Below are 20,111 nucleotides of genomic sequence, written 5' to 3'. Positions count from 1 at the left end.
ACACACACACACACACACACACACACACGCATGCATGCACGCGCGCGCACACACAAACATACACACACACACTTGTCAATAAAATTATCGCATAGGTAAATTCATGTCGAAATTTTAAATGAGCATAATACCGCGAAACATTATCGTATTTGAAATCTTTTTTTTTTATATTTTAAAGAGTAAAGTCTATACTTTAAGAAGCATTTGTCGGATTTTGAATTTATTCTCTCCCCTTTCCGTAGTCTTTTCAAAAGTTAAGACGTGTTGTGTTTCCAACAAATTGCACAATTTAACATATCCTACGGGATGGAATAAATTTTTTTCGTAAATTTTATAATAATCATCATAAAATATAGACTTTTCCCTGCAATAAAAAAAAAACGGATTTGCACGATTTTTTTTCGCGGAGTTACGATATATCAAAGTTACCTATGCATTTTTTTTATCGCTTAATTTGACGCACTCTACTGAGTGGAATTAATTCTAAATGTTACACTAATCATCGTAAAGTATCAACGTTCCCTCATAAATAAAAAAAATAAAGAATAAAGAAGGTGTGCACTTTCTTCCGCGATGTTGTACAGCGTATCAAAGTTATCTATGCATTTTTAAACAGTCACCGTCAGCATTAACATTATCCGATGCGTACCACGGGAAGTTGCTGATCGGATTTTGCGCATTATGTGTGTGTGTGTGTGTGTGTGTGTGCTACACGTGCGTATTTGCGTGTATTTGTCATAATAACTGATTAAAAATGCATAGGTAACTTTTGATACGCTGTACAATATCTAGGTAATCTCTTGCAATGTTACCTATTATTTTATAATGACTATATATACGAATATAAAGTATATATACGAATATAAAGTATAGGTGTACAACTTTGCTTCCGCCATTTTTTTTCCGAAATTCGAAGCTTTATTCTAAACTGGTTATACATTTATGATTCAAAGTATTGTCCATTGCTGGCCACTACTTTCTCCTATCTTTCGGGCAGCGTACGAATCCCGCGTCAAAAAAACTGGTCATCTTTTGAGGCGATCCACGAATCGATCCAATTTTTTACTTCTTCATAAGATCGGAAGTGCTGGTCAGCCAGGCCGTGTGCCATTGATCGAAACAAGTGATAGAGGGAGCAATGTCTGGAGAATACGACGGGTGGGGTAGGACTTCCCATTTCAACGTTTCCAAGTATGTCTTGACCACTTTCGCAACATGGGGTCGAGCATTGTCATGCTGCAAAATTACTTTATCGTGTCTCTCGTTGTATTGCGGCCGTTTGTCTTTCAATGCTCGGCTCAAACGCATCAATTGCGTTCGATACCGATCGCCTGTGATTGTTTCAGTCGCTTTAACAGCTCATAATACACTACGCCGAGCTGGTCCCACCAAATACAGAGCATGACCTTGGAGCCGTAAATATTCGGTTTGGCCATCGACGTGGAAGCATGGCCGGGAACTTCCCATGATTTTCTGCGCTTGGGGTTATCGTAATGAACCCATTTTTCGTCCCCAGTCACAATGCAATGCAGAAATCCTTTCAGTCTTTGCCTTTCAAGCAGCTGTTCACAAGCAAACAAACGCCGTTCAACATCTCTTGGTTTCAATTCGTATGGCACCCAATTTCCTTGCTTCCGAATCATTCCCATGGCTTTGAGGCGTTTTGAAATGGTTTGTTGAGTCATTCCCAATGATCGTGCCAATTCTTCTTGATTTTGACACGAGTCTTGATCAAGTAATGCCTCCAATTCTGCATCTTTGAAAACCTTCTCTCTTCCACCGCTATACCAGTCTTTGACGTCAAAATCACCGTTCTTGAAGCGTTGAAACCACTCACGACACGTTCTTTCACTAATAGCGGCCTCACCATAAGTATTTGAGAGCATTCGATGAGCCTCAGCCGCAGATTTTTTCATAGTGAAGCAGAAAATTGAAACCTTCCTCAAATGACGAGAATTTGGCTCGTAAACTGATATTTTCAATCGAGAATAACTTTATAATGCAGGCACAAATCGATTAATGTTTCTATAGGGTTATGTTGACAGATGCCGAAGTTTATTGTATGACGTCTATGATCTATTTATTTCGACCACCACTTACCGCTAAAGCCATCTATAGGAAAACGGTGGAAGCAAAGTTGTACACCTAATACAAGCTGTCCCAAAAATCTGAAAACAGTCGAATATCTCAGAAACAGAGCATTTTAGAAAAAAATGTTTTAGACAAGAGTTGTAAAATTTAACAGGTTGCATTTAATGGTAATATTCATTTGACCTGGGATGCGGCGTTACCAAGGTCAGATTAAGGTCATCTTGAATTTTTTAAATGGAACCTTCTATTTTTTTATTGCATATTCTTGTAGCTTATCTCGAGAGCTCTCTAAAACACTACAACAACATATTTTTTCATTACTTTTTGAGTAATGAAACTTGATAATTACAGTATCACCGGCATTAGAATTACCTAAAGCGTACCACATGGAAGTTACTTACAGTTGGATTTATATCTCTTTGCATATGTTGTGACGGTCCTCAGTCCTTTTCTGTTTCTTAACTTATCATTGTAAACATCCATCCAATCACCCATGCATCCATCCATGTACGCATATACGCACGAACGCACGTACGCACACATACCTACATATATTCACTCCCATACCCATACCATATACACCTACCTACATACGCACGCATACACACACACACGCGCGCGCGCGCACACGCACATGGGCATACGAAAGAGGGTCTAAGTCCGATAGGAATAACCTTCGCGTATTACACTTTGAGTAATGCTAATGCCGACGGTACTGTAAATTTAAAGTTTAATTATTTAAAAAGTATATATATACTTAATAAGATAATGCATTGTAATAGTGTTTTGGAAAGTTCTTGAGATAAGCTATAAGAATATGCAATAAAAAATTGGAGTTCCATTTAAACAAATCAACGTAATCTTGACCTGATCTTAATAACGCCACCCAAGGTCAAATGAATATTACTATTAAATACAACTTTTTAAACCTTACACCTTTTGTCTAAAACATTTTTTTCTGAAATATTCGATCGTTTCCAGACTTTTGGGACAACTTGTATATACTTCATATTCGTATATAGAGTCATTATAAAATAATGGGTAACAATGCAAGAGATTATCTATAATATGTGTCATGTAAGTTATTACTAGAAAAGTTTTGTGGTATCAAATTTTTTTATTTTACGGCAAAAAGGTGAAATAATTTTTCTTCTAGATTTTTCTTCTAGACAATAGAGAGATATATAAAATAGTAATATGATACCCCGCATGTACAGCATGTATAGTACATTCGGGGGATATGAAGTCTGAAATGCAACTTGCGAGATCGAGGGAAATGTTTCCCATTCTATTTTCCTTCAATCGTGATCGTTCAGTTGGACGTCAATGAAAGGAAAACTCGAGTTATATTGATGTTTTTTCTTCTGCGTTTATAAATGTTTATCTAACAAGGGAAGCTTTCAGTTAGCGAGTCATCGATTTTGCTGAACTTTTATAAAAATATAGTACTGGTGTAGTAGTAACAAATGCTTTTCGAAGAAAATGCGCCTCTCAAACATTTATGAGAAATCGCTATTTGAAGTTTAGTCCTTTCCATTAGTGCCGTCGTAACAAGAGGGTGATCAAGTATAGCTGCGGTAGCGCAGCAAACTAAGCCTCGCGGTTCGAGTCGAGAGGTTGCGTGTTCGCGTCCCCCCATTGTATCCATGTTTTTTTTTACTGTTAGAGAGAAAAATATGTAAAATATATAATATATAAATACGTAGACAAATTCTTTGTATAATCAGACTTTTTAAATTTTGAATAAAAATGATCAGTACTAATATGACAAATGTAAGCAAAACTCTTTATTAGTCGCAATTGTATACAAAAACGAAAGAGAAGTATACGTGTCTCCACCGTGATACTAACATCAGTTGTTATCAGCTAATAAACATCTTCGATGTTTATGAGTTGCGCTCGTTCGCAGCTTGTTCATTTTCGATTACATACGTATATGTATATGTATGTATGTGTATGTATTTGTGTTTGTGTGTGTAAACATCATATATTTACATGATATAGCGAAATAAATTATAAATATTTGTAATGTTTTATTTATTTCAAAGGTTTTATTTATTTCGAAGTGTACAAAAAGGTAGATATACATTAAAACAAATGTAATAACAGTAAAAAAAAAACATGAACACAATGGGACGCGAACACGCAACTACTCAACTCGAACCGCGAGGCTGTCTGCTGCGCTACCGCAGCTATATACTTGATCACCCTCTTATTACGACAGTACTAATAGAAAAGATTAAACTTCAAATAGCGATAAATGCTTGAGAGACGCATCTTCTCCGAATAGCATTTGTTATTATTATACCAGTACTACATTTCTGTAAAAGTTCAGCAAAATCGGTGACTCGCTAGCTGAAAGCTCCCCTTGCAAGTAAACGCCTAAACCGCGATATTTTCGGCACGAAATCAAACAATGCGTCCTTTAATCTCGTGCTTTGTAAACACAGAGAAAAATATCACTATAGTTTAAATTTTCCTTTCATTAACGTCCAACCGAATAATTACTATTAAAGAGGAATGACGTAAAGGGAAGTATTTCTCTCGACCCCGCAATTTGTATTCCAAGTTTTATGTTCCCTAAATGTATATAAAATTGAATGGAAAACGGTTATCTACTATTTTACACGATCTTTGTAATAGTAGTATAGTTATTAAATAATTAATTAAGATAAACTCTGTAATCACAGTTATAGAAGAATGTACATTCACTGTGAAAAGAACGTGTCTTATTTTGACTTGTTTATAATCTGTTAACGACGATATGACATGTTTTTTATCTATATAGAGATCATTTCATTGCATTATCGCATACTCATTGCTAATGTTTTTAATTAATTTTGTCTAAGATATGTAAGAGGTAGCCAATGTAACAACTATTATTCACACAACTTGATTATTAATTAAACAATAAAAACTTGAGCACCGACACAGGAAGATTTGCATGGCGCGATGTCGATTAAGAAATTGATGATAACTGAGAGAGATTGAGAGATGGTGACTGTCTAAACTTTGATTAAGGGTGTAGGGTTCCGAAAAGTACTTACCCCAGATTTTTTTGAAACTCAGTATTCTTACGTATTTTGACGCGCTAATTACGAATATCATAGTGAAAATTGACGACTACTTGATTTTCATGGTAAAACCGCGAAAAATCCATAAAAATTATAGTTTTTTATGTTTTTCTCAGTAAATATGAAAAATCATGATAAATGTTTTAGACAAAAGCTTTAGATCTTACAGAGATAAACATTTTAGATTCCATATATTTTCACCGTACGAATAATACTTTTCGAGGAAATGGAGTATAAAGACAGTAACAGCATTAACATCTATCGTCGTTGCGGTTAAAAAGTGTTTAATTTTTTTTCTTAATAATTTTTTAATAAACAATAATCTACAGCTAATGTGATGATAGATAGGGTTAGGTTAGTTTTTAGGGGGGTGCCGGGGGCGCAGCCCCCCGCTAGTCGTTCGATATTTTTCCCGTGTTGCAAATGTTAAAAATGTTAAAAATATTCTTAAAAAAAATTGTTAGAGTTTCTTCATAACTGTAAGTCCTCTTCCTTTTATTTCTTTTCGCCACGATTCGGGGGAAATATACGGTCTACGTGGCGAAATAATCCGCAGAAGGGATTCGCAGAAATCGAGTATAAAGACCGTAACAACGCTGTTACGATCTTTATACTCGATTTCCTCGAAAACTATCATTCGTACGGTGAAAATGTATAAGACCTAAAATATTTATCTCAGTGAGATCTAAAACTTTTGTTTAAAATATTTCTTATGATTTTCCGTATTTACTAAGATAAACGTAAAAAAACATAATTTTTGGGTTTTTCACGGTTTTCACCATGAAAATCAAATAATCGCCAATTTTCACTATGATATTTGTAATCCGCGCGTCAATATACGTAGGAATACTGAGTTTGAAAAAAATCGGGGGTGAGTACTTTTCGGAACTTTATCCTTTCCTTTTATTTTCCATATTAGCCTTGTAATTTTCATGATAATATTCCAATAATTAAGTGACTTAAGATATTGGATGTTACTCACGCAGTTTTATTGCTTCGATCACAGTATATAATTGCGGTTGTTATGCGCACTCGCTACAATAGAACTTGGCAGCGGCTACTACGCGATATCTCGGTTTGCTATCGCGACGATATAATTCGGCAGCGCACAATATTCAAAATCTCGGCTCGCTACCGCGACGATATAATTTGGTAGCGAAGAATACTTGAAATCTCGGTTCGGAATCGCGACAATTTAATTCGGCAGCGAAGTATACATTCGTGACCCTCGAGGGTCATGACAGTCACATAGGCACTTGGCGGTATACGCGCTCTTAAGTGCGTTATTGGACGTTCGGTAATTATATTCTTTATCAAAGAAATGAGCTCTCCGCACTCGCGAGAGGAACACGATTCCGTACGCTCCCGGGTGGACGGTCGGGCCCCAGTTCTCGATGCGGCCTCCGATTCACGACCTGAAACTTGAACATCAAAATGTCGTTCCGTCTGGAACGGACTCACCAAAAAGTTTCGCGAACCGGGCGCTGTCGGGCTGCTGGCTGCAGCGATCTCCCCGGATTATACACAAAATAACCGTGGGCAACCTTACGAAGCTCCCTCCAAAGTCGTCCTGTGATGATAGGCGTAGTAAGCGTCACGTTTTTCACAATATGTCATCTCGCAGATTGAATCACAAGAGAGTTCACGATAGTCGTTGAGGCCGGCTTTTATTCCGAAATTGAATCCTCGGCAACGACAGCTTGCGGCTTCTGATTGACTAATTGTTTCAGAGCCGTTTTCCTTTGTTGATCTCAGATGTTTAGATCGAGTACTATCTCTCTACTATCATGTTGGTAGCTTGCGGACTCGTGGCTTCGTCCTTGAGGCATCGCCTCGTCGGTAGCCTATGTCTCTTGTCGCCTCTTGAGTCTCGCAGCGTCCTCCGCTCGTCCATGGTGTTGGTCGACTCCTCCCTTGCAGCTTCCTCGCGGTAGCTCGTGGTCGACTCACCTCGGCAGCGGACGGCGATGTCTCCCGACGGTTTTCCAGCATTCTATCGGCTCGGATTCTGAAACATTTTAGCCATATGAGTCGCCCTATCTCCTATACTTAAGTTAGGGATCAAGGAAATGATTCACATGTAAGGTCCGGCCTCCGACGTGTCGTCTCTCATCCTTCCTTCCGCAGCGACAGCACAATCCCTTAGTTAGCGTGGATCTTTTTTCTTCTACGCGTTCATTCGACGGCCCGCTCGTGCGTCGTACACACGACACTTTGTTACCCAAAGTTTTTTTTTCATTTATCGGGTTCGCATTTCGCTCGCCTTATGGCTAGGACGCGACACCTAACATTCAACCTGGAAGCGCATTCGTGCTTTCTCACTAATTACAGTGACGGGCGATCTTTCAAAATCGCCACGTCATAACATTTATGAGTAATTCTAATGTTTCAACACGTCTTTATTATGTGATGCTTATTATGATTTAATTCTAATTCTTAATAAATATATGTGTTTATCAGTCTAATCTTATCTTAACAATCGGGAAAGAAGTCAAAATACAGTTATTTTTATCAGAGTTATAATAAAAAAAGTAGCTGGGGTCCTTTAGACCCCAGTGTAGCATCTACGTATGCGAAAAATAAGTGTGTATAGGGTTAAAGTATATTTAAATACTAATTGTATTTAAATATACATTTATAAATACTTTTAAATACAATTATTCTTTAAATCTGTTTTTATTTTAAATAATGGAGGATAATATCCTACATAGCACGTAATATTACAAATATCACAAAAATACTACTGCAATATTACCACTATATTGCAATATTAATGTAATATTAGCACGATATTGTAATATTACTGCAATATTTCAGTAATATTACGTGGAAGATGATCTTATTGTGATTACTTTAATATTAAGTACATAGTCTGGAAATGGAATCGTATAAAAATAAGATCAGAAGTTGAAAGCAGCACTTTAAAAGATAAATTTATTTATTTTAATTTAAGCACTTTATAAAATACAAATAATTGCTATAAGATAATAACACATATAATGATTTAATGATATACTATACAGAGTACGTTCTATTTATTATTACTTTGGTTATTTATTATTTTTGGTCATTTATTATTTTTTGTCAAAAATAATGTTATTTAACTCATAAAACTTTATAAAATAAAAATAATAAGCAACATATATAGTGACGGGAATGTATAGAGCGGGGAAAACGGCAACGAAGTCCGCTCTCTGCTAATGAGAACTGTTTCAGCGACTGCCAAGTGTATGTAACGGCCGATATATAGACGGCGTTGGTATAGCGACGATAAGTGACAAAATATGAAATTAGTAATTACATAAATACATATTTATATAGTATTTATATAATTACTTAATATTTAAATACTGTATTTAAATAAGATATTTAAATATATATCTCAGATACTTTAAAATACGTATCTGCCTAACCCTGCCTATTGTAAAGGTCATCAAATAATAAAGGATTTCTGTTTAGTTTTATGCCTACTAGCATCACGAACAGTATCGTGGTTATCAGATACCATGTATATCTTATGACATTAAAGTTAATATTTTATCTTTACTAGCTTACATAAGCTAGTATTGAGCGGAAAAATTTAAATATCCACGAATGAAGAAATGTATAATTAATAAATCTATTTATTATATACATATACTATATACATATACAGAATATTTGATAGTGATCGCTTACAAAGTACATTATAGTGTTTCTAGATTGTAAGAATGCTCTATTTTAGAGCAATTTTTTCCTATGTACAAATGTAGATAACGTATTATTTGTTTAACATTCATTTTGGGAAGAGAGTTAGAGAAACTGTCATGACATAAACGTAAACATTAGATGCAAGGATTATTTAACACTTCTACGGAATATTATTAGTTAAAATTCATTTACAAAACGAAAATAAACAGATTAAAAATAGTGTTATTTAAATTTTTATAAGAAAAATTGTCGATTTTCTTCTATTTTATTTCAGCAATAGTACTATATTAACTTTCAATAGTACTATTAACTGTATAATAGTACAATAGTATATACTTTTTAGACGATTATTATGTATGAAATGTATTGTATAGATGTTTTTAGATTATGTTATAATGGTTTTCTAACTTTTGTATGAATTTTAGTAAGCAATAGGGATTCGTATAAGGAGCCTAGCAGCCATGTTGCTACTGAAAGATACTCACCTGTACGCCGAGCATCGGAAGGATCGGGTGCACCTGGACCAGCTATCCAAGCTATTCAACAAGAATATCAACAGTTACAAAGATTAGCATCTCCTTCACATAGTCCTGCAAGTATTCCTGGATCTCCTGTACATGAAAGAGGTGTAGCAGCAATTACACAAGGTATCAATTCTTTTCTTTATAAAGATGTAGTTTTTTACGAAGTCAATTTTTTTAATTTATATATTTTTTTAACATAGATCGATTCCTTAGATCATTTTACATATAAAAATATTTAGATATGATTATTAAAAGTGAATACTTTCCGTCATATTTTATATTTTACTCTGATTTTTTCAATATAAAATATAAAATATTTCGTACTTATTTCTCGATAAACAATATTCTAACACTTTTGTACATAGAACAACAAGATAAATCGATTGATAATACTGTTTTTTGCATATTAATGCATTAATGCATCTTTAAATGCAATGGAATTTTTTATATTATATAACTCATTTTAATTTATCCACTAAAATATTCCAAAACTCATAAAGAACTTCGCCCATTTTTATAGGAGCCACCCGCGTCCAGTCATCAATTACATATAAAATTGTAAATATAATAATGGTAGTATTTAAAAAAAAATAGTTTTAGATACTCAAACCCCCGCCGAAAGTAATTCTGACCTATTAATGATATAATTTTATTCGTTCGATGGTATCATCAGAGTTGCCCAGCATGTTTATTATTTATCTTTACACGATGTTTTCACGCTTTCAATTAACTAATGATTTTTTCTAAAGATTTCTTTTTGCATCCAAGACCTCGTCGTGGTGACAGTGGTACAGGTGCATGCACATAAGTGAGAATTTGCATAAAATATGAAATTAATTGTAAATCTTTAAAAGAAACGTCAAATGTGTGATAGCTTACCCAAGCAACAGCAAGTTGACTGTCGGCCGGCAAAAGAAGTTTAAAGCCGACTGCAAAACCTGACTGATTGCCGGCTGCTAGTCGACTAACAATCGACAAATGTCCCGATAATTGCCGGCTATTAGGAAGCCATTACAGCCGGCTAAAAACCGGCTCTTTTTTGACAGCTTTCTGCCGACTTTAAATGCCAACAGAAAGCCGGTTGTTTCTTGGCTTTCCGCCGACTGTAAGACGACTTTCAGTCAGTTTTCAGTCACCTTTCGGCCAGCTTCATTTTTTACAGTTTGTTCATAAAATATTGGTATTTTTTAAAACTGGAGCAACATATATTTTCATTATACTTTAAATATATCACTATTTTATGCAGGATTTACATCGCGTTCGACGTATGACGTCAAAATATCGAATAAAAGAATAGTTTTCCAATGGAGAATTTAATTCTCTATTAGAAAGCTATCCTCTTATTGGATATCGGACGTCGTACATCGGACGCGTTCAATCCTGCATTAGTCAATGATACCAGATTTGTCCTATTTTTTCGTGCAGAAAACTGCTTTTGAAAAATTGTTCTTAAAAATAATTTTAAATAAAAATAGACAAAAGTCGAATTTTTTTACTTTAACTTGTGTATATATATATGACATATTTAAAGCACAATGAAAATAACTCGCTCAAGTTTTTAATAATGCCTATGTATATTTTAGGTGACATAAGTATAATAAATAAAAAACGCAACAACAAATATAGTTAAAATGTATTAATTTTTTATTTTTTAAATAACAGCGACCTCAGTTGATCACCGGATCGACGCAACAAATTTTGCATATGTCGTTCCACTTCACTGATTGTTGAAAATACCCAGTAAACACAAAGTATCATCATAAAATGCTGATATATGTACATTGGCAGAATAAAATTGAATTTATTTTACTACGGCAACATTTCACCTATACGGTATGCATTGCACTCTGTATTGAAAGCTCTATCATAATTCTCATGATCACCCATCAGAGATACTTGTAGGCGAAGAAAACTTGTCCCCATATATACCCAAGAAACACAAAGTATCATCGATGTTACAATGTCAGCTCAATCATATGGTATATTACGTAACTGTTACTTTGTTATATAAAAAAGTAACAGTTACATAACATACCATATGATTGAGCTGACATTGTAATATGAATGATACTTTGTGTTTCCTGGGTATATATGGGGACAAGTTTTCTTCACCTACAAGTATCTCTGATGGGTGATCACGAGAATTATGGTAGAGCTTTCAATATAGAGTGCAATGCATGCCGTATAAGTGAAATGTTGCCATAGTAAAATAAATTCAATTTTATTCCGCCAATGTACATATATTAGCATTTTATCACAAATGCAGGGATATATATTGCATATATGTAATAGGCATATTGGTATTGTATTATTCTATTTGTTTTTTATTTTCTATATGATGAAAGCAATATATTACATATAACTATATAGCCAAATGTGCGCAAACAGATTTTGAGTAAAGCTTGCTACACATTTTTGATGCAGAGAGGCAACAAATTTGACACAGAATCTGTTCTATCGGATTATGTTCCCTGGTAAAAAAAAAAATTGATAGAGAACGATTGAGAACGATAGAATTTCTATCAATTTATATTGTTTTCTATAAGTTCTATCGTTCGCAAGCGTCAGTATCGTATTGTATTTTATCTGGTTCTATTAGAATCAGATTCTATTTGTATTATATAGGAAACTGACGATAGAAATTCTATCACTATCTATTGTATTCTATTGTATACGATAGAATACTATTCACATTTGTGAATTCACGAACTAAAATCCATATTCAAAACGATAGAAAACGATAATTTTATTCTATCTTTCTCTATCGATTTTTTTTACCAGGGTTGCCAAACTGTCACCAAAAATGTGGCAGAGCCTGCTGACAGACAATTCGAGCAGATTTGCGGCAGAAACGCGGGCAGAGCATGTAGATATAACGACAGATTGACGACAGAAATCGAGCAGGCCCTGCTACGCTGCAAAATCTGCGCAGGTTTTGCTATCAATTTGCGCGTAATCTGCAATTAATTTGCTTATAGGGTAATCGATGCATTGATCATTGATGCCACAAACGAACATAACCAAAAATTCTGGCGGAAATATGCACGGTTATTGATAATGAATCATCTGCTTACCTTGATGTGTGCTGAAGACTTTCCGAGACTGTACTGATGTGTGGCCAAAATGTTACCAAATCGAAATTGATTGAAAATTTTCAATTAAGGGAAGCAGCAACTCGCGTCACAAAGAAGAAAGGAACTATATACATACAAGATTATGTAACGGCGCGCCACCCCGATGACGCGGCGAACTAGCAATGCTGACGTCTGCCAAGACCTGCCTTAGCTAATTTAAATAGCCGTCTAATTTCCAACTTTTCATAGTCGACTATAAGTTGATTGGGAAAAGCCGACTATTAGCCGACAAACCAAGAGTCGACTTTTAAGGTCACCAAAGTGGTTGACTGTGAACCAGCAGTCGACTGTTGAAGTCAGCCAGTACCAGACTTAAAATTGTCGGTTAATTGCCGACTTTATACAGTCGACTGTAAGTTGACTGGAAAAAGCCGACTGTCAGCGGGCAAACAGTCACCTATGTTACTTGGGCTGATTCTCATAAATGTATTGTGTGATATTTTATTCATAACATTTTGACGAAATTGTTATTATTTTCGATATGTTTATTTAAATGATAGAAAAAGATTATTATTGTATATATTGTCGTATGTATAGAACTTTCGTATCAATATTTGGAAAAGGGACGACATGTGCGTACACCTGTACCACTGTATGTTGTACCGTACCTGAGCGCGCGTACTTTAGACAGTATAATTGGTCAACTTTAATCGTTTATAATTTAAAAAATATTATAGCCTCGCCATTTTTGTATTAGGATTTTCTTACTTAAATTATTTCAGGAATCCGCCGTTAAGAGATAATGCGATAGTGACGGAACATCTTGTATATCTGAGATATATCTAATTGGATATCGCTCGTAACATATCGCGTATCGCGTCGTGCATCGCGCTGATCTGTGAGACCATTAGCGATTAGTGACGAGCGATGAGCGATATCCAATCAGAACTCTGATTTAAGAAGAAATAAGAGCTCTCATTGGATATCGCTCATCGCTCGTCGCTAATCACGTCCAGTGTACAATGCCCAAGACATAGGATTAAGATATAAGCAAAGTGACCAATTACAGTCATAATTGGCATCTGGCGATCTGCCAGATTGAGGATGGACTATAATTGGTCATTTTACTTATTGCTATTAGCTTATGCATAGACTGAATTTAATAGATTTAAAACAAAAATAACTATTAGAGTAACAAATTAATCATTACCGTTACTGGAAAAATATAACTACGTTACCGTTACAGTTACCGATCAGAAAAGTAACGCCGTTACTGTTATAGTTACCGAAAAAAGTAACTGTAACGGTAATGATGTTACAAGTAACTCGTTACTTCCTAATCCTGTATCTAGGATATGCTAAGTACTTTTTTAATGATGTACAAATACTTTCTAAGCATAGCAATGATATATTTGTTATGTTAGACTTAAAAGTAATTGGAGAGATTTAACGTACTGACGGATTCATTTGGCGGAAGTGTGGCTGGGGAGCAATCATTAAAGGCAATATCAGTTGGAATAAAGAATAATAATAATTTATGTTAACAAAAAACATGAGCATAATGAAATATATTTAAAAATATGATAATGATATTCTACACTAAGTCAAAACGAAATATCGTATTTGGGAGCATTGGTCATCAAACTTCCGGAGACGAGTCCGGGCGGTTCAATTTAGCCTGGGGAATCTCCGGAGACTTGTCCGGTCAATTTATAGACTTGCTGAGGCTTACGACATGCTGCAGTGAGCGTGCTACTGCCAGGATCTCAAACCTTTGAAGATTATATTCGGTCAGTTTATTGGCACTGGGTGATTTGAAACTCCAGAGATCGTCTGGTCGATTGCAAATCTTACGTGGGTGGACCGCTCACCCCTCTTTGTTGGTCGACCATTTATATCATGGAGAAAAGGTATGCCTGATTTGACCTCAGACATTTCCCAGTAGTTGTAAGCCACTGTCTCTCCGCTAAGAAGGTGTTTTGAATTAGGGTCATACCCCAGTTTGAGTAAATGCTTGTTGTATAGAGCGTCGGGGACCAAGGATTGTTTGGTACCCCGAATCTGACTTACTTGCGTTGAAAGACACACGTGTGTAGTCCGCATGAACTGTGATGTGTCATCCACAATAGCGGATGACGCCTCGCTGTTGAGACGCGATCGAGGCTCCTGCGTTGTCGGGATGAATCTCCCCGCTACACTCAGTTCAGATCACTCACACGAGACGCTTTGATGAATACTCTGTCTACATATCTCTTCTTTGGGCGTCAGAGATTTCCTGAAACTTTCTTCTTCACTTGACCTGTTCTCGAGAGCTGACCTAAAACGCGAGACGACTAACAAGAAATTGTGTAAAAATCCTACCGGCCCTTTTTTTTGTCTTCACGTTTTCCTCTCGCGCCTCTCCGCCACCTCGCGACATCCCAACGTTCTACCTCGCGGCGCCCCAGCGCCCTCTCTAGCCTCGAGTGGTTGTCGGTGCTCAAGACAACGCGAGTTCGTATATTTGAGTTATCACCGCAGCGCTTGGTCTTACATTTCTCGAACATTCCGCCCGTCTTCCGGTACAATGTCGCCGAATTTAGCTGATTCCGTATTAATTGGTAGTACACAAATTTTAGCAATGAGTCGTTTGAACGTAGCCGCGGCTGTTCGGAGAGTGACGACTCTCGTCAGGCCATCTTTGCCAGGATGTACTCGTATAATCCTGGCCAAAGGCCACTTCGTTGGCGGATATCGCTCGTCGATCATGAGAGCGAGATTTCCTTCCTTGATTTGAATCGAAGAGTAATGCCATTTGGAAATGTCTTGATATCGCTGGAGAAATTCTGCTATCCATCTCTTCCAAAATTAATCGCCCTTGTGCTTTATAATTTGCCAACGTGATAATCTGGAATTTGGTACGTCTAGTAAATTAGGCTCAGGTATAGTGGATAAAGGTTCTCCTATCAAAAAATGACCTGGTGTCAAGACTGAATAATCATTCGCAGCCTCTGACAGCGGCCATAGAGGTCTTGAATTCAGAATCGCTTCGATTGGGTTAGAAGTGTTGATAATTCCTTATATGTAAGGACCGTGTCGCCGATAACATGACGAAGGTGGAATTTCGTGGATTTAACCGCTGACTCCCACTTGTCACCAAAGTGGAAAGAGGAAGGCGGATTGAATAATCACTTTGTTCCTTGATTAGCTAACAGTCCGGCTAAATCCTTTAGCTTTTCTGAGGCGGCGCTGAATAGTCGTCTTAGCTCACGGTCCGCTCCAACAAAATTTATCTCGCTATCGCTATACAACGTTGCACAAATACCGCGTCGCCCGGTGAAACGTTTGTAGGCCGAAATGAAGGCTTCAGTGGAATAGTCGGTAACTATCTCTAAATGAACTGCGGACGTTGCAAAACAAACAAAGATAGCGAGATAACCCTTGTATGTTTTTGCCGCCCGCCATCTCCATGACTTCAGAATTATTGGTCTGGCATAGTCCGGTATTCATAAATGGGCGAGCCGGGGTTACTCTTGTCACAGAGAGTTGACCCATCAATTGACGCGCACGAGTTTGCCGATGTCGCGCATAACGAACACATTTTAGGATAACAGGACTTCCGACTATCCAGTATTGCTGACGGGTATATGCTAACATCAATTGAGTACCGCCGTATAACGTCTTCATATGTGCGTCTGATATTACTAAAGTGGTGAAGACCGAACTGCGAGGTAAGATATAAGGACATCTTTAACATAACATCTCTAATTGAGCGTTTTGTAACCGCCCGCCGACTCTCAAAAGGCGTGAGTCATCTATAAAAGGAGTAAGTTTTATCAAAGGGTTCGCCTTATATTGTTCTCCTTTGGTCAATATTTTAATTTCTTGTTGAAAATAAACTCGTTGAATGTGGCGTATCCATAGTTCACGACTTTGTAGGGGCTTGGATGGAGTTAACGGACCGATCGAAGGTATCATTCTCGAGTGACGAAAGCGCTGAGCGGCTCGTTTACAAACCGCGGTGACTCGTATGAGCCTTGTGATAGAAGAATGTCGATTTAATAAATACCAAATGAGGGTCGTAGGGTCATGAGTAACAATGAGTGCGTATCTCAACCTTTCCTCCAAGTCAGTATCCGCTGACGGATTGCAGTTCAGATTAGGCCAGTTTGACGGAGAATGACAAAACCACGACGGTCCTAACCACCATATCGAGTGTTGTTTGAGCTGATTAACGCTTAATCCTCTCGACGCGCAGTCGGCAGGATTGTCTGTACCGGGAACAAATTGCCACAACGCCGATGACGCAATCGTCTGAATCTCGTTAACGCGATTTCGAACGTATTCTTTTCATTTCGGATTCGCGGTTATCCAGCAAAGCGTAACAGCTGAATCCGTCCAAAGAAAAGTTCGATTCTCCGACAGGTTTAAGGCACGTTGCGTATTCGACACAAGACAAGTTAGTAACAAAGCCGCGTTTAGCTCGAGACAAAGTATCGTTAGCTGTTTTAGCGGCACTACTTTCGTTTTAGCGCATACGAGGTTGACAAGCATGTCGTGAGTACTGGTTTTGATTCTGAGATAGATGATCGCGGCCATCGCATGTTGCGAGGCGTCGGAGAATCCGTGGAGTTCGATGGAGAGTGCGGTTGAAGTGATGTTAAGCCATCTAGGTATCTTCAACTTGTTGAGCTCTGTTAATTGTTAGCGAAAATTAAACCATCTGTTTTGCAATTCTAGTGATAGTGGCTCGTCCCAACTGACTTTGGTTAACCACAAATCTTGAATAAAAATTTTAGCACGATCACAGACGTAATGAATCCCAACGGATCATATAATTGAACTATCTCAGGTAAAATCGTTCTTTTATTTACATGTCGACTTGGAGACGGGATCAGTGAATTGAAATTCGTCGCTGGTAGGTTGCCAACATAGACCTAACACTTTGATACTAGATGATTCAATTTCTTCAGAGAAATCGTTTTCATTCGATGCGGATGGGAAATCTTGTAACAACTCGGGACAATTACTTTCCCATTTTTACAATGGGAAACCGCCCGCCATGCAGAGTTGGCTGATTTGATTCATGATTTCTTTGACTTCCACGAATTCTGCTCCATCGAAAATATCATCAAGGTAACGTCCCCGGGTCAACGATGATACTGCCTTCGGAAATCGGTGACCTTCATCAGCGACCAGCTGGTTTAGGACACGTAGTGCTAGGAAGGGAGCACATTTTAGCCCGTAAGTGACAGTAGTTAGCCGATAAGAATGTATCCGACTGCTATCATTGTACCAGAAAATTCGTTGTAGATCGTGATGAACCACGATCTGCCGATACATCTTTACGATATCTGAAGAAAAAACAAGACAATGTATTCAAAACCAATTGAGAACATCGCAGATATCTGCTTGTAATTTTACACCAGAATGTAAGATATCATTCAACGAGAGGTCACTACTAGTGGGATTTGATCCGTTAAACACCACTCAAATTTTTGTTGACGGGCTGTTAGTGCGAAAGATGCCGTGATGTGGCAAATAGAAAACTGGTAAACGGCTAATATCCGATTCTAGCACGGAAGTCATATGACCCAATAACTCGTATTCTTTTAAGAAGTTAGTGTGTAGTTGGCGATACGAGGGAACGCTTTCGAACATTCGACGTAACCGTGATAATTGATGAAGCGCGGACAAGGAGGGTCGCCCAACGATGTTACCGACAATTTCAATGGAAGTCGTACTATGTATCGGCCGTTGTTGTCTCGTGAAAAGGTGAAAATAAAATGTTCCTCGCATATTGCGTCGTCACTATTGAGGGGTTTCATTGGAGAACCTATGACTTTCTTTTGATGCCAAAACCGTGTAAACAGATCTTGCAGATCATGATCTACAGAGAAGTGGTGCGTTAGAGCTTCGAAGTCATTTGCGGATTTGGAAACACAGCTTACCCAAACAGGGTCATCTGTGCCATCGCACACTGGGAAACTCCATGTTTGTTGTTTCAAAATTGACTACAAGTCTCAAATCTCAACCAAATGTAACGATTTTTATCTTGAAATACTCGTTATTAAATTTCAAAAATCTCTAAGGCCAATTAAAAAAAAAAAAAAGACTGTAACCCTATATCCCATAAATTCCAACTGTAACCCTATATCCCAAATTCCATAACTCAATATCACACAATCTTAAATTTTAAAATCATGAAATGTTTGACACACTTATGTTTGATACACTTATCCTAATAACTTGAAATCCCTTTAACACTTATGTAAATTTAATAACTCCATAACCTCCATTGACTCAATAACCTCCAATAACCCAATAACCCTACACTCCATAACCCAAATCCTATAACTCAATATCACACAATCTTAAATTTTAAAATCATAAAATGTTTGACACTTATTTTTATAACCTGAAATCCTTGTAACACTTATATAAATTCATAACTCCATAACCCTCAATAACCTAATAACCCAATAATTCTATACCCCATAACCCCATTTCTCATAACAATCGCTTCTTTTCGAATCCCTATGATTTAGTGACTCTTAACCCAATAACCCAATAACCTAGTTAAGCTGTAAACCCAATAACCCCATAACTTTAACCCTATAACCCCATAAATCCATAATTATAAACGTCACAACTCTATAATTCTGTTACCCCATAATCTTAAACCCTATAACCTAAAAACTTAATAACCACATAAGGCCGTACTTGAAACCCTATGACCCCACAATTTTGAACTTCAAATCGCATCTTTCATAATTTCAAACTTTTAATCTCATACATTCCCTCTATTACCAAACTCAATCTAACCCATAACCTTTCAAAACTAAATTGTATAACATTATGTTTTATTATTCTATAACCATAAACTTCTATATCCCATAATTTTTAATTTTACAGTCTAGATTCACAAGTCGATTACTCCGAAATTCTATACTTTTAATACCATAATCTCATACCCTATAATCAAAAACCTTTATCACCGAACTTATACCATTTCAAAATGATGTTTTATACGCTAAAATCTTATTACATTTCTAATTTGATAGATTTTTTAAGGTGTTTTGATTACAGAATAAAATCTGAAAGTTTAGAGGCAAAAATTTAGAGACATACAGTTTCAATAGAAAATTACAGATAGAATTATCATTGTCTTTACTCCAGCCTAAATAACTTTTCTGTAGACCTGTTGCAAACTTTTAAATTTATGACAGTTAGATCAAGAGTTCAGAATATCTAAATGTTCTAATATTTTATTCACATTTTTGATTATCAGGTTATATTGCGCAATAAGTTGAGTTTGAGATAGTTAGGTTTCAAAAATGAAAACTGAAAATGGTTTATAATTTTTAGTTTTAATTTATGATTTATGCGTTTTCTAGGACTTATGTAATTATTTGATCTTAAACCAATATAAAATCTTGTAGGAAATTTCATATGTTTTTATTTTCAGGCAATTACGTCAGCATTAGCATTACCCAATGTGGAGGTTGCTGAATTCGCACATCATTTAGCCCTGAAAAGGGCTGATTATTATTACTCTCAATATTCCTTGCCTATTTTTTAGCTAAAATTAATAAGTCCTTAGCTTCTTTGTCGACCATAAGTTTCGTTGTTTCTGGTTTTTGTCTAAGGCTAGATATACAGGGTGTCCCGAAGTCCCA

General features: G+C 36.6%; 1 protein-coding gene across 3 annotated transcripts in view; it reads left to right on the top strand.

The window, feature by feature from the left end:
* The window catches only part of LOC116849608 (serine/threonine-protein kinase SIK3-like), a 372,170-nt gene that overhangs the window by 200,812 nt on the left and 151,247 nt on the right, over positions 1–20,111 (top strand). For all 3 annotated transcript variants that reach the window (XM_032826932.1, XM_032826931.1, XM_032826930.1), the window contains one exon: positions 9,281–9,502. In XM_032826932.1, the coding sequence (XP_032682823.1) occupies positions 9,281–9,502 (222 nt within the window). The remainder of the gene's footprint in view (positions 1–9,280; positions 9,503–20,111) is intronic.

Source organism: Odontomachus brunneus, unplaced genomic scaffold, assembly GCF_010583005.1.
Source record: "Odontomachus brunneus isolate Ranch 3 - 2012 unplaced genomic scaffold, Obru_v1 Obru_scaffold_120, whole genome shotgun sequence".
Lineage (NCBI taxonomy): Eukaryota > Metazoa > Arthropoda > Insecta > Hymenoptera > Formicidae > Odontomachus > Odontomachus brunneus.
The sequence above is the reverse complement of the archived record's forward strand: the minus strand, read 5'-3'. Positions and strand labels throughout refer to the sequence as shown.